Source organism: Heterocephalus glaber, unplaced genomic scaffold (assembly GCF_053883595.1).
Source record: "Heterocephalus glaber isolate CG9 unplaced genomic scaffold, H.glaber_assembly_v1.0 deba00001729, whole genome shotgun sequence".
Taxonomy (NCBI): domain Eukaryota; kingdom Metazoa; phylum Chordata; class Mammalia; order Rodentia; family Bathyergidae; genus Heterocephalus; species Heterocephalus glaber.
This window is the reverse complement of record NW_028258440.1, coordinates 5,152,652-5,168,876: the sequence shown is the minus strand read 5'-3', so window position 1 is coordinate 5,168,876 and position 16,225 is coordinate 5,152,652. Positions and strand designations below refer to the sequence as shown.

At 39.2% G+C, this 16,225-nt stretch overlaps 1 protein-coding gene across 3 annotated transcripts in view; it reads right to left on the bottom strand.

The window, feature by feature from the left end:
- Positions 1–11,016, bottom strand: part of Aifm1 (apoptosis inducing factor mitochondria associated 1) — a 37,640-nt gene extending 26,624 nt beyond the window's left edge. The window contains exons 1-2 of one of the 3 annotated variants that reach the window (XM_004860054.4): positions 10,758–11,013; positions 486–616 (exon numbers count right to left, since the gene is read on the bottom strand). In XM_004860054.4, the coding sequence (XP_004860111.1) occupies positions 486–616; positions 10,758–10,863 (237 nt within the window). In that variant the 5' untranslated portion in view covers positions 10,864–11,013. Of the gene's footprint in view, positions 1–485; positions 617–1,853; positions 1,997–10,757 lie in introns of all 3 variants that reach the window. The other 2 variants (XM_004860053.4, XM_013077900.3) reach the window with 2 other exon arrangements.
- Positions 11,017–16,225: the final 5,209 nt, after the last annotated feature.

Below are 16,225 nucleotides of genomic sequence, written 5' to 3'. Positions count from 1 at the left end.
AAAATGCCTTTTCATAGTGAAACTGGAGTTCTTTTCTACAAAACACAAAAATTATATTTTACCTAAAATGATTCAAAATGAATGGTGTTTAAGTTACCTTTATTTAACATTTACTCATCGCTTCTTGGCCTTTTGGCTAAGATCAAGCGTAACATTTACTCTTTGAGACTGTCTTTTTGGATATGCAGCACTAAAGCACAATATGATTTAGCATTATAAAAAAGTATGAAATTGGCAAAAGTTTCAAAGAAAGGGTTGATGATGAGGATTGGCTTTAAATTTATGGTTTCAGATCTATCTGGTAGGACTTCAATAGTTTGAAGAATGAGATTTCAGGACTCTAGTGACTGACAATGTCCCTTTAATAAACACCTAAAAAAGCACATGCCGTGAATGTTTTACTATATTCTAACGGATCAAGTTTTCATTTGTGCCATGGACTCACCCACCCTACCCCAAAATATATTTTAGTGTAAGCATCTTACATAATAAATTCCTGCCCCCGTGACTGTTGCTCCTATAATTAAGAAGTATACTAGTGTGCTGCCATCTTTCCCAGAAGCACCTGTAGACACTAGTGATCTAGAAGGGAATCCTAGGTGATAGCACTGCACAACTGTAGGTGAAGATATGGCCAGGGAAGAAACAAAAGGAAATAGAAAAAGCACTAAGTATTAATGAAGAAATATTCAACAGAAAAGCAGGGAAGCATTTTTGGTTACTCTGTGTGATAAAAGGAAAAACGCTGCTCCAGGGTTGAAGGAGAATGTATCTTCCATCGAAGTATGTTATCAGACAGATCTCACCTATTTCCTAGTCTGAGCTGACTGACAACTGGCAAGAGCTACTTCCTCTTCTTGTGCATTTGGGAGTCAGGTCAGGGTAGGAGAATATAGATAACTTTAAATATTTGCAAGTCCCCTATCTTAACTTAGTGACCAAGGAATAAACATAAGTTCACTGTCTTACCAATGGAGAAAGACCTAATACTGAAATGGCTTTCAACCATTTGCTGTTAGTAAGCAAAATGCAGCTTTCTTCAACCAGGGGTATTAGAAGGTGTTACCAGAGCTGGATTACTCAACCTTACAGGATCCAACTTTAGACTGATCTGCTTAGTCACAGTAAGCCTTGTGAAGTTAAAACAAAAAACGCAGCATATTTCTTACCTCACACAAATTCCATTCTAAAATCAGAGATATGCTATTTCTCGGCCATTTGGCTAAGATCAAGTGTAAAATCAGATATACTAGGGCTGCTTCTCTAATTTAGTCTTTGGGTGAGACTCAGGAATAGTTTTCCTTTTAGGAAGGCTTAATATATATATATTTTTTGGTAATGGGGATCGAACTTGGGTCCTTGTGCTTTCGAGGAAGGCGGCAGAACCACTGAGCTAAATCCACAGCCCTGCTTAATATTTTTGATTAAAAACTGTTGCTTGTTTTTAATATAAATCTCAAGCTGAGGAAAAAGTAAAATATTTGACAAATGGGTCAAAATCAAATATTGTGCTAAGGAGCTGCAAAGAATTTTGACTTTATTCATAAGTTAGTGTGTCACACCCAAGAGAACAGTTAGAATTTTGTAGGTTAGTCAAATATAAGAAAACAGTGTTTTTCAAGAATAAAAAGACAAGTTAAAAGAGCAGAGATCAATCCACATGAGATTAAATTTCAGCCATTCCCAAGATGGCTCCCACAGGATATTAGACAGTAGGCACTTTAAAGCTTTTTGGAAATTTTTTCAAAAGGAGAAAGGGGAATTAGTTGCAAAAGTTTGAAAGCAGAGTAATGCTGAGTCTACCAGTGGGAGCTGTTCAGCAGCTTCACTGCACAAGCTGCTTTTCTACTTACATATGCACCAGCTCCTATTGTTGACAAGCCCACAAAAAGGACTAACACAGAATTATCCATTTTGCCCCCTGATGCACCAGAGCTAGCCATTTGTCGTGTCATCTGGAGTTCTAGTGGAACATGCCATCGCTGGAACAAGTTGCCTAAAGGAACACAATTTATTAAAAGACACACATACATAAAAATACAATAGTTAATACATGTTTATGATTAAATGTCAAAGCATTGTAAAAGTAGACTTGCTCCACAGTGGGTTGCATGGTGTTCACTGTTCAATGACCACAACCAAACATAATCACAACTGTTGCACATACAAGTACCACAGATAATCTGAATGCACGCTCTTAAACTGCTGGAGTTTTTGGCTACTGTTGCTGCTGTTATTGCTGTTTTGCTATTTTGTTGCTGCTTACTGCCTCCTGCCTGCCTTGCCACGCCAACTATGGACTGAAACCACTATAAACTGTAAGCCAAAATAAACCTTTCCTCTTAGAAAAGCTGGTGGGGTTTTTAAAAGTACAATTTAATAATGCCCTGTGAGGAAATCTGCAGCTTCCAGAAAAGTTCATGAAAAACACAGTTCATCAAATACCTCTCCCTTCATATCTTCACTATGAGTGAAGTAAACACAGGTAGCTGACTAGGTAGGTATAGTCATCCCTCAGTATCTCCAGGGGATTGGTTATAGAACCCCTAGAAGATATCAAAATGTGTGCGTCCTCAAGTCCCTTATATAAAATGATGCAGTAGTTGTATATAACCTATATACATCCCCTCAAATATTTTAAACTATCTCTAGATTACTTATCATGTCCAATGCAATGTAAATAGTTGCTATACTACATTGTTTAAGGAATAATGACAAGAAAAAAGCCTGTACACATTCAGTACCAACACAATTTTTTTTTTTTTTGGTACCGGGGAATGAACTCGGGTCCTTGCTCTTGCACAGCAGACGGTGAAACCATTGAGCTAAATCCCCGGCCCCCAACGCAATTTTTTTTTGAGAAGTTTTTTTTTTTTTTGTACCAGGGATCGAACTCGGGACCTTGTGCTTGCGAGGCAGGTGCCAGAACCACTGAGCTAAATCGCTGGCAATGTGGTTTTTTTTTTTTTTTAAATTTTAAAAATTTTTTTGAAAAGTATTTTTGATCCATGGTTGGTTGAATACATGGGTACAGGGAGACAACTGTACAAAAATAAACAGGAATTGGGGACATTATGACAACCATTTCAGGAGCAATTAAATGGCTAAAACTTTGCACATTTAAAGCCTTGCAATACAATGTAACTTGGATACAGTTCAGTCTTGTGTGAAAGAAAGAAATGTTAAAGTTTCAGAAGAAAATCAGAAAAAAAATTCATAAATGAATTTATCTCCCCCTAAAAACTGAAGAATTTCAGAAGAAATATTTTCTAGAATAACAAAATTTAAAGTATCCTCCAATGACTTGGCTCGTACTCCTCCAAAATAATACAAGGCTATTTTCATGTAAAATTACAAAGAGCTATGCAATGATCTGATGATCATAACACTTGCATGTAGAAATCTAAGACTTCCACAGATTTCTTCCTTCAGAAGGATGCTGACATTTTCAGATGAAGGTAGGTCTCAGTACCTTCCCTGTCATTAATTGTCATAGATGTTGACTATTGATCTAGAGCAGCAATTCTGTTTTTGTAAGGACCATATAGTAAATATTTTCAGCACTGTGGGCCAGTCTGTCTCTGCTGAAACTATTTAATTCTGCCAATGTTGCATAAAAGCAGCCACAGACAATATGTACACAGCTATGTTCCAGCAAAATTTTATTTATGGACACTAAAATTTGAATTGCATATACTTTTTTATGTATCACAGAATGCTAGTCTGGTTGTTGGCCCCTTTCCCCTGCACTGGAGATTGAACCCAGGGAATTCACACTGAGTTACATCCCCAACCCTCTTTAAATTTTTGGGACAGGGTCTTGTTAAGTCATTAAGTTGGTTGCTCAGGCAGGGCTCCAACTAGAGATTTTCCTGCCTTAGCCTCCCGAGTACTAGGACTACAGGCATGTACCACCATGCCCAGCAAATACTGTTTTCACTGTTTCTCATATTAAAAAATGGAAAAAACTGCTCAGTATGATGGTGCAAACCTATAATCCTACTACTCTGGGAAGATGAGGCAGGAGGATGACAAGTTTGAACCCAGCTTGGACAACTTAGTGAGACCATCTCTCAAAATTAAAAACAAAACAAAAATGGGGACATAACTCCTTATGAAAGTCCTGGATTGAATTACCAGTACCACCAAAACAAACAAAACCACTTTAGCTTGAAAGACACAAAAAAGCAGGAGGCAACTGACTAAGTTAAGCCTGCAGAGCAATAGTTCTCAAACAGAAAAGTAAGTCAGCATCCCCTGGAGGGTTTGTTAAAAAATGTAGATAGCCAGGCCCCACTTCCAGATTTTCTGAATCAGCAAGTCTTGGAAGGGTCTCAGCAATTTTCATTTCTTTTTTTTTTTAATTTGTAAAAATGTTATTAGTACATGTTTGCAGTACATAATGATTACATTCTTTGAGGGGAGTTGGTATAGGTACATACACTGTCTTCATTCTTTTTACTTCCTCTTCCCCTTCTCTCTCCCTTCCCTCAACAATTTGCCTGCCTTCCTGCCTTCCTTCCTGCCTGCCTTCCTTCTTTCCTTCCTTCCCTCCTTCCTTCCTTCCTTCCTTCCTTCCTTCCTTCCTTCCTTCCTTCCTTCCTTTCAAAGATTTTTTGAGACTAGGTCTTGCTATGTAGTTCAGGCTGTCCTTAAATTCACTATGTAGTCCAGGCTGGCCTCCAACTCATGAGGATCTTCCAGCCTCAGCCTCCCAAGTGCTGGGACTGCAGATTATGTGTCACCACACCTGGCCCAATTTGCATTTCTAACAAGTTCTGAGCTCAATGGTGTGGAACCTAAGGTATGCATGTGCAGCAGGCTGCTTGTATCACTGAAAGCTCTAAAAGGTTTGGCATCAGTGTCCTTGGTGATGATGTTACTGGGGGTGGGGGGTTTGTACCATACTTTAAGAACCACTTCACTGGATGCTAGATGTGTTCCTGTACTGACTAAGCTTTAAAAGACACACAGAATGGGCCCTGGTATGGTGGCTTTCTATATTTATTTGTAGAGATTAAAAATAGGGATCTTGGGCCAGGGATTTAGCTCAGTGGTTCCGCCACCTGCCTCGCAAGTGCAAGGTCCTGAGTTTGATCTCTGTTACCAAAAAAAAAAAAAAAAGATTGTAAAATAGGGATCTTTACCCTACTTTATGTTTTCACAGTGTTAGGGCACGAGGTGAAAACACAAGCTCAAGCACTGGCCTACAGTCTCTCGCCAAAATTCTTGGGACAATATGTATTTCAGAAATCGGGATTGTGTGGTCCTGCCTATACTGTATAGTGGAAACACCAAATAATGACACCCGTCACTGTTAAGGGCAGCAAGCTAGAGTCAAACACAGTAGTATTTCTATGATCAATTACACTAAGTGGGATTTAAAAAATTATAAGTAGCTTTTTTCCAATTCAGGTGAAGTTTTATACTAGCAAATGAGGTACAAATACTTGATAGTCATATTTCAATTTCTGAATTATAGATAACAGACTTTAGACCTCCACTGTTACAAAAGACAATTTTTTCTTTTATTATTTCTTACCTGTTTTAGAATCATTCATCACCACATAACGTAAAATTATTTATACTTGGAAATAACAAATTATGAAAATAAAAATATTAAAGGGGGAGAAGCTTATATCAATCTGGACAAGATTTTCAAGATTTTCAGAAGCCTATAAAAATAATAATGCATCAGAAATAGAAATGGGTACCTCTCAAAGCTTAGAAAATGAAACTGGTTAGAAAAAGTTCTAAATGGTTAAGCTTAATTAACAAATTTAGTTTGTCCCCAATCTCCAGCCCAGGTTCATCTATGAAAATAAATTTTTTTTTTAATTATGGGTAGAGAAAGAATGGCTGCTATCAAGAAATCATCCAATAACAAATGCTGGTGGGGGTGTGGGGAGAAAGGAACCCTTCTCCATTGTTGGTGGGAGTGCAGACTGGTGCAACCACTGTGGAAATCAGTATGGAGATACCTCAAAGAACTAGGGCTAGAGGTCCCATTTGACCCAGCTATTCCCCTGCTGGGTATCTTCCCAAAAGAATTAAAAGCATCATACCACAGTGATATATGTGCACCCATGTTCATAGCGGCACAGTTTGTAATAGCTAAAGCTTGGAAACAGCCCAAATGTCCATTAACTGGAAACTGGATAAAGAAAATGTGGGATTTTTATAAAATGGAGTACTACTCAGCCATAAAGAACAAAAAACTAGAGTCATTTATAGCTAAATGGATGCATATCAAGGCCATATTCTTAAGTGAAATAAATAGGACACCCATGTGTAAATACCGAATAGTTTCTCTGGTGTGAGAAACTGATAGTGTAAACAAGGTTTAAAATGATTAAAACTAATAACTGATAATTTGAAATAGGAAAAAAGGTCCAAAGACGAAGGAGTGAAGGGAGGGGAAGGGGAAAGGAAAAGAGGGAAAGGAAAAACTATGAGAAAAGCAAAAAAAATGGAAATGAAATCTATGTAAATAGGGAAGGGTGGAGGGGGTGAAGGGCACACAGGTAATGGGGACAAAAATAAGAACCAAGATATAAATGTGAACGAATTGTACACCTAAAATTTACTAATAAAAGTACTAAAAATAAATAAATAAATAATTAAATAAATAAAATAAAATTGTGGGCAGACGTGTTGTTGCACACCTGTAATTCCAGTACTTGAGAGGCTGAAGTAGGAAATGCGAGTTTGAGGCCAGTCTGGGGTACATAGAGTGTTCAAGGCCAGCCTGAACTACATAGCAAAACTCTGTCTCAAAAAGCTAATTAATTGATTATTCTTTTAGAAGATCCATAAACATAGATACCATAATAAGTTTATTTTACCTGGGTGTGTGGTATATCCTGTAGTGTCAGCACTCAGGAGCCTGAGGCAGGATTACAAATTCAAGGCCAGCCTGGAATACATAGCTGACCCTATCTCAAAAAAAAAAGGGCCTTTGTAACTTTGTTTTAATTTAACACCATGTTTATTCTGTGTTTGCTCGCCTTTCACAAGCTGACAAAACCAAATATATAGATTGGGGAAAGTTCAGCAGCTTTCTGCCTCAATTTGCCCAGAAAAGAAAAAAGATATTGAAAAGTTTGTTGGCTTTAAAAGAAGTAAACGGGTAAATGGGTAGACATTTAAACTACTCCTTGAGGGCTGGGGATTTACCTCAGTGGTTCTGCCTCCTGACTTGCAAGCAGAAGGACCCGAGTTCAATCCCAGGTACCAAAAAAATAAATAAATAAAAATAAATAAATAAATAAAATAAACTACTCCTTGAACAGAAATGTAATACAGCATTATTATTAACTAACCAACTTTTTACATACTTAAAATGACTTTACTTTTTACAAGATATCAAGGTTAAGTATTGTATAGATGTTTATATTTCCCCTCCAATTTTCTCCTCCTAGAGTGATTGGATTATAGGTGTGTGCCACCATGCCTGGCTAGATCCTCTTTGCAAGGAACCCAACAACTATTTAACTTTATCAACCTTTTTAAAAAAATATCATTCCTGGTCCAGGGATTTAGCTCAGTGGTTCCGCTGCCTGCCTGCCTTGCAAATGCAAGGACCCGAGTTTGTTCCCAGTACAAAAAAAAAAAAAAAAAAGAAAACGAGCCTGACACAAATTACAAGAGTCTCATGACTGCTCACTTCGGTTTTTTAATCCTTAGGCCAGTGGAATAAAAGGGAGAGTCACTACTTATCCCAAACAATATTTTCCACACTTGCCTGATCACATGGTACACACAGCCTCCCAGGACTCTCTCCTGGAAATTCTCATTCATTTTTATTCTCATTCCCAAGTTTCTCCTGGAACTCCTGGGGTAAATTTGAGCTGTGTTCTCCACTCAATTCATGTAACCAGGCAAATTTTAGAAAAATAGTCTAAAAGCTGTTGAGACATGCAGCAACTCCATCAAAAAGCTTGAAAATTTCTAGAAAACCTAACTTATCAACTAGCTACAAAAAAGGCTGACTTGCCAAAGGTTTTCTTCAGTAAAGCGTCTAAGCAGAAAGAGCAGACACTCCTAGGCTTCAAAAAAAGTATCATTTGGCAGTGAACACAAAGCTAGGATTATAACCCACAAAGCGGGCAGTTTCCTCTTTAAAGAGCAAAAAAATATCCATTACCTAACCCATTGCTCCTTACTGCTAAACTCAGACATAGGGTTGTGACTATTAGTTACTTTCAATCATTTCTGGAAGAAGGCAGAGCAACCAAGTAACTAAAGTAGAACACATACTAGCTATTGTACTTTTAAGGCAAAAGGCAACCTATAATGCAAATGAACTTGACAATGGTGGTAGATGCTGATGAGATAGTTTCAAGGCAGGCTTAAAGTTTGCTAAACCAATGAAAATTTTTAAAAATTTACATGAAAAATGAAAAACAAAATGAGCTAATAACCTGACAAAGAACTAGGGGAGGGAGGGGAAATAGTATATAAACCTTGCCTCTTGCCTAGCTCTACAAAAATAGGGCAGATGCTATTATGTGAAAAAGAAATCATATGTATGATTTTTTTTGACAGGGTGTAGCCCAGGCTAGCCCTGAGCTCATAATAATCCTCCTGCCTCTGCCTGGGATTACAGTCCTGTGCACCACACCCAGCCAAGAAATCAAATTAAAAGCAACTGGTAATCAAGCTACAAAAGTTAATTCTTAAAATGATAAAATCATAACATAATTTTGAAATTGTAAACTACCCCTACCCATTTTTAAAGGCTGGTGATGTCATACTCTGGTACATAGCCAAAAGACAAAGAATAGGTATGTACAAAAAGATGAATGGATATGTCAGGAAGTCAGAATATTTTCCACAGTAGACTGCCTTCAAACAAAGCCATGCAATGGAAAAAAACCATTTGAGTCTGTATTTTTCAGCAGTTCTAATATTACCAACCACCTTCAAATGTCTAATAAACAAATTTAACTTTGCAAATGAATATTTAATCGGTGAGAACCTTTGGTCAGATTTCAGAATGCTGGTAAAAGCTGACTATTAAACAAAATAAGTACAGTACATAACATTAGCAAGCCCAATGTGGATGAAAATCTTCAGGTTATCTGAATTTTTGTATAAATTTCAGTGCAATTTACAAAACCCACACAAACGACATCCACTGATGGTACCCTCTTTTAAAACGATAGGTAGAAAGGTCTTTAAATTCCAAAGGCAATATGTGTCCTAGGATATAACTCAGTCACACCCATCAGGAAATATTTTGACTCAAAGCAACTAGAACAATTGTTCAAATACATATCTGCAAAGACCCTATCAATGCAAGGGAAATTTTTTCCACTTTTTATCTTTTTTTTTTTTTTTCCAGTACTGGGAATTGAACTCAGGACCTTGCACTTGCAGGCGAGGCACCACTGAGCTACATTCCCAGCCCTAATTTTATTTTTAGAAGGTGTTTCCACATTGTAAAGCCTCAAGGATAACTTTTTGTTTTACTTGAGACAGGGTCTTGCTATGTTTGTTCCATAGCTCAGGCTGGCCTTGCCTCACTTCCAAGTGGGGGATTACAGGTACGTGCCACCACACCAGCTTGAAAGATAATTTGATACTGTAAATGCAAATGCCCTCATTCAAAGACTATTGATAAAAATAGATCATTCATGGGGAGGGGATTTAGCTCAGTGGTGCCTCAGCTGCAAGATTCAGAGTTTGATCCCTGGTGAAAAAAAAAAAAAAAAGGATCATTCATGTTGGGTGGCGCACGGCAACAATCCCAGCGCTTTGTAGGGTGAGGCAGAACTGCTGCAAGTTCAAGGCCAGCCTGAACTACATAGTGAGCTTCTGTTTCAAAAAACCAAAAAAAAAAATTCTTTTCATTATGTCCATGAAGTTGTATAGATTTTAAGAAAGCGGGTTTGGGCCGGGAGTTTAGCTCAGTGGTTCGGCTCCTGCCTGGCAAATACAAGGTCCTGAGTTCGATCCCTGGTACAAAAAAAAAAAAGAAAGAAAGAAAGAAAGAGGGCTTAAACCATGTTCTGATAAATTCTCGGATTATCTGATGCACAATGGGCTAATTACTGGGAAGGGCGCCTAGTTCTTGTTCTTTTGAGGTCAAACTAGAAAGTAGGGTGGGGTGGAATCAAGAGGATTAGGAGCCTAGAGACTAGCAAATTATCTTTAGCTTTACCTATTAATCATATGACCTTGGGCAAGTAATTTTACCTCTCTGTGCCTCTTTATTATTCATAAAATGAGTGGGTTAAACTTTACTACAAAATCCCTTCCAGGCCTAAAGTTTGATGGAATCGTTCATGAGGGGCAAATACAACATAATCTGCAAACCCTTTCACTGAAGTGTTAAAGACCAAGATCCTTATTTACAGAAGAAACAGGCGTGGGACTTAAATGTCCGGTTTAAAGTATCACAACCAGTAATGGCAAAGTCTACTTGACCCCATTGCTTTAAAAAGACGAGGTAGGGGTGGCAGGGAGGTGGTGATGGACAGTATGACGAGACCAGTCGTTCTATTACCCAGAACAGCAAACCCTCCCAGGAAAAGGCCTGGAGCAGACTACTGGGCTTCAAATCTCTTGAAGGTCAGGTCGGCATGACTGTGCCGACTCGTGGGCTTGCAAACTCAGGGTTTGTATCCCGCCAATCCGTAATTCGCGCGACTGTGAGTGTAAGAGTTACGAGAGGCGGGGGAGCGCTGCGAGGGAGCCCAAGGCACCCAGGCCCTTGGACGTCGCGGTGGGGTTGCCTGGGATGGGTCACTCACCTGCGAGCCGGTTCCTCTGCTTCGGGCTTCGGACGCACACTGTCCGCACCAAGGGCACCAGTTTCTGCTTGAAAGCACCCGCCACAAGGCCTCCACACCGGAACATCTCTGCCGCCGCTACTCTAGACCTCTTCCTCCTCCTGCCTTTTCTTCACAGGAACGGACCGAAGGGTCAAACACCAGGGGCCAGAGCCCACTGCCCCCGCCTCTTTCCACACGCACACTACGCAGGCTCCTCCTCCCCGCTCCGGGCGGACATTGGACAGTGAAGCCAGCCCACTAGAGCAAGGGATGGGGAACGGCGACCGAAGGCTTACTGCGCAGGCGTAGCACTCAGCAATGCATTGCGATTGGGCCGCACAGTGAGAGGCTTTGCGCATGCGCTTATTTGTGGCATGCTTTGCTAGGCATCCGGCTCTGGCTTGAGTTAGCAACTTTGCGGGAGTTGGTGCCTGTGCGTTGGCTTGAGAGCAAGTTTGGGAAACTGTCCAAAGAGAGCCCGATGGAGCCGCTTGGCCTGGAGGCTGAGGTTGGTGCTGCCGCCGTATAGGTGACGGGAACTGAAAACAGCACTTCACAAATCGAGACCCCAGAACCGCACTTTTTTTTTTTTCCTGTTCTAGGCCACTGGTTACTAAGTACATAATTAGGCTTTCCGATTCTTTTGCATTGGTCCGAGTGGGGCGCCTGGCTTCCCAGATCCGGAATGTACTTCTGTCTTTTACAAGTTTTTGGCGCTTCCCACCCTGCCCGTTTCAGACACAAATGCTCCTTCGGCGCTCTCTTTCCCCGGTCTCACTTCTAAGTTATGCGATTCAAGGTTCTAGATGCTGTGCCAGGGACTGCGAATAGCCTCATGCTGTTGTCGCTTCCGTGCTCCAGAGCAGGATGGCGGCAGAAAGTGTGCTTCACGCGCTTCTGTGGAAAAACCCGAAGCAGGATTTTCAGAGTTGTGGGATGAGTAGGGTGAGGAGCTGAGTGTAAAATAGGTATTTTGACTCTGCGAAGTGTAACTTAAATTTGAAATAGTCACTATATACCTTTTTCAAACATCCGAATTACATAGTCATTTAATAAGTTGTTTCTTGGTTTTGCTTTTGTTTTTAGCAACTACCACTTAGACTGTGCTATGAAAGGGGTTCTTGAGGATATGAAAAATATAGGAAAGGGTCACAGTCTAGTTGAGGAGTTGACACATACTGGTCATTGAAATAATATCTGTCACAGTGCCAGAGCAAGGGAGAAGAGTTTGGGATGGAATCGTTAAGGAAGAATTTCATGCAAAAGTATTTGAGCTGCGTGTTGAAGGACGATAGTAGAACTCTAATAGTGGAGGGAGAGGAATGATATTTCAGATATCAAATACGTTGAGATCAAAGGAAACATTTTTAGTTGTTAAACATCTTGACTTTGGATCCAGACCAAGCCAGGCTGAATCCTAGCTGCCAATTGGGCAAGTCATTTGATTGCTTCACTTTCCTCATCTACCAGTCTCAAGAGGTGTTAGGAAGACTAAATGAGCCATTACTGTATCTGAGGCAGAAGCATTGTCAAGTTTGAGCCCAGCCAAGACAACTTAGCGACTTAGTGAAACTATCTCAAAATTTAATTTAATTTAATTTAATTTAATTTAATTTTTTGTCTTTTGAGACAGGATTTTGCTATGTAGTTCAGGCTGGCCTTGAACTCACTATGTAATCCATGCTGGCCTGGGATTACAAGGGTGTGCCACCACTCCTAGCTCTCAAATTTTTAAAGAAAGGGCTGGGAATGTAGTTCAATGTGAAGGCTCTAGGTATTTGGCCCTGTACCATACCCTAACTAAACACAAAAAGCAACAACAAAAAACACTATTTGTAAAGTGTCTTACAAGAAGCACCATGCTGCTTGTTAAAACTCCTAGAAGTATAAAAGACAAAATCCAGGAAGTATTGCTAAGAATACTTAAGTATTGGGGGGAGGGCAGATCTGAACTGGCAAAAGAATTTGGCTCTAATCCTATAGGTGATGAAGTTACTTTTTTCTTTTCTTGCTGGGATGGGGATAAAGAATGAAGTTATAGTTTTAGGAAGTTGAACCTGGGAAGCACTCCTTTTTGAGTGAAAATGATACAGGTTTCCCATACCCAAATGATTTGGCAAGATAGATCATTGTTTAGAAGTGCAGGGGATGGGTCATATTTTATGTAGAGTTACTTCCGAGAACAAATATTGAAAATATTAATTCTAGAATAAGGTAAAATTATTTATATTTATTTAGTATTTTTTAAAGGTCTCACTGACATTGCTGTTTCTTGATACTTCTAAAAACCAAGAACAGCCAGGTGTGATGGTGCACCCCTGTAATCCTGCTGTTCTGGAGGCTGACACAGGAGGATCGCTGTGAGTTTGAGGCCAGCCTAGGCTATATAGTGAGTTCAAGGGTTACATAATGACACCCTATCTCCAAAAGAAATTTAAAAAATAAAAACCAATAACATACCTGAACAAGTGAGGTAGAAGAATCACTAGAGCCCAGGAGTTCAAGGCCAGCCTGGGCAACATAAGAAGACCCTGTAACAGCAGCAACAAGATAATAAAAAAAACTCTAGTAATAAACATGGATTGATTAGATACAAAGTTGATCATATCTGTTGGTAGAAGAGGCTTTTTTTTTTTGGTTTTTTGGTTTTTTGAGACAAGGTCTTACTATGTAGTCCAGGCTGGTCTTGAACTAAATATGTAGAGCAAGCTGGCCTCAAACTCATGGCAATCCTCCTGCCTCAGCCTCCTGAGTGCTAGGATTATAGGTGTGTGCCACCATGCCCATCAAAAGAGGCTTTGGAAAACACTGTTAAAATCATGACAATCAGATACCTGTGAAACAGCTGTACATATTTGAAAGAATTTAATGATGCACAATTTAAGAATTTAAAAGGCATTGTAAAGCATATTTCATTTTTTGCAATAGGTGCATTGAGATAGTTTTCTTGTCCTTTTAACTAAAATTATATTTTATCTTTTTTGGCAAAATTAATACACTATACTCATCAAACTATTTCCACAAAATATAAGTGGAGCGCGCCCCCCCCCCGTTTTATTCCACAGAGATAATACACACTTTTTATTAGGGCAAGGAGTCCATTTTGAAATACCTCCTTTCCAGAAATCAAAAGGTAGATTCAGTGACAAGTTTTTTTCAGAAGTGTACATCTAAATAATCTTATGTGGATACGATGTTTATTTTTTTCCTCAGGAATTTAGCATTCTAGCTATGCGCTGACTAAGCTTCCTCTATATGTACAGGATGCACCCAATTAACATTTACTGCCCCTACAAAGGGGAAGGAAGTGGGAGGGCTAAGGGAAAGGATAGAAGGGAATGGGGTTAATATGAGAAAATGGAAAAATAGGAACAAAATTTTTGTAAATAGGGAGGGCGAGAGGGGTTGAAGGGAGGGGTGGGCAAGGGTGAAAAACAAGAACCAAGAGAGACTATGTAAAGGTGCAAATTTCCAATGATGAATGTCATTATATTGTATACCTAAAATGTACCAATGATTAGAATGAATAATCGATAATGTAAAATAGGAAGAAAAGGTCCAAAGGGGTAGGGGTAGTGGGAGGCACAGGGGAAAGGAAAGAAGGGAAAGGAAAAAATGATGAGAAATGGAAAGAATGGAAATAAAGTCTTTGTAAATAGGGAAGGGTGGAGGGCGTGAAGGAAGGGCTAGGAATGGGGAAAAAATAAGAACCAAGATGCATTATATAAAGGTACAATTCCCAATGAGAAATGTAATTGTGTTGTATACCTACAATGTACCAATAAAAGAATTTAATACAAAAAAAAATATTTACTGCCCCTCTCCTTTTCTACAACTATTTTTCTGGATGTCAAGATCATCAGAGGCATTAGCTTCTAGTACAAAGAAGAATGATCTAGCAAACTGTTATCTAGACATCAATCAAAAACCAAAATACTGTACAGTGATGATTGGTATTCATAATGAAGACCTTGGATTAGCCAACTAATATCCAATCCTTCGTTTGATGGTTTTAATGTTGAATAGTGTAATCTAAGGTTTTAGAAATGGGTGACCCACATATATGATTAAAAGGTTAGCTACAAATATATCTGCTAACTCAGCTAATAAGCTTATTAACTAGAAGATCCCATTTTGAGTAACTTTAACTTGGCAAAGTAGTTGCATTCCAGTTTGCATACAAACATCACTGATGCACTGAATGGTTTTTCTCTTAGTGGGAAAGGATTTAGTCACATCTCTTCCTGCAGCTCAGCCTCACATACAAATAAGATATATTACCTTAGCTTATAAAATATGTGAGGGAAGGGTAAAGTTTTAAAAACAAACATAAAGCAGAAGAATGGATAAAGAAAATGTATTTATACCCAGTGGAGTACTAGTCTGCTATAAGGAAGGATAAATTTGAGTCATTTGTATGAAAATGGATGCACCTTTAGACCACAATGTTAAGTGAAATAAATCAGGCACACAAATATTGCAAGATTTCTTTTATAAAAGAAACCTGAGCCAGAGATTTAGCTCAGTGGTTCTGCCACCTGCCTTGCAAGTGCAAGGCCCTGAGTTCTCTCTCTGGTACAAAAATAAAAAATAAAAAACCCGAAGTATAAATAAAAAGCAAAATAAAAGATAAATAATAGGAAACAGGGAGATACATTTTTTGCAAATAGGAAGGGGATTAAGGGATGGAGGGAAGAGGGAAGGGAGGGCAAGGGGATATGAAAAGAATTAAGATGTTTATGTACAATGTACCCATTCCCCACAGCGAATGTAATGATTATGTACTGCAAACATGTAGTATTAAAAAAACTTTTAAATATAAGATGGGTGCCTTTTATTTTATGTAAATTGTACGTCAGTAAAGTGTATTTCAAACACATTCTGAACCTGCAAATCACTTTAAGGAGGAATATGGGTCTTGATCAAGATGTGTGATTATTAGTAAGCTTTGGGAAGCTGCCCTGTAATACCGTAAGAAAGTTGTGTTCATTTATCATCTTCCAAGCATAATGTAGGCTTTTGGCAAATTAGACCGAACCACTTTGTTCTACATTCAGTTGCAGAGGGGTGAGCCCTCCTAGGGATTCCTAACTCCCCTTAAAACTCCGCCATTCTGGAAGGATTTTTGGTTATATGGAAGGCTCAGGAATACAAGAGACTGTGGAGTTTATGCTATGTCTTAAGATTCCTTAACTGGATCTGTAATGTTTAGCTCCAGAAACAAAGTCCCCTTTTGCTGCCCCTTCTCCTATCCTCTGTATGGTCCACTCCCGCAGCGGGCCTTCCCTATTGGCCAGCCAAACACAACCGACTGCGGCAGCCAATGGGAGCCACTCTCCTGAACATTACGAGGATGGGTGCTCGTGGTGTGATAAGGGGAGGTTGGCGCCTGGTACGCGCCCCCCTTCATCTGGCAAATCTATGACAGAAACAGTAACACCCCCTAC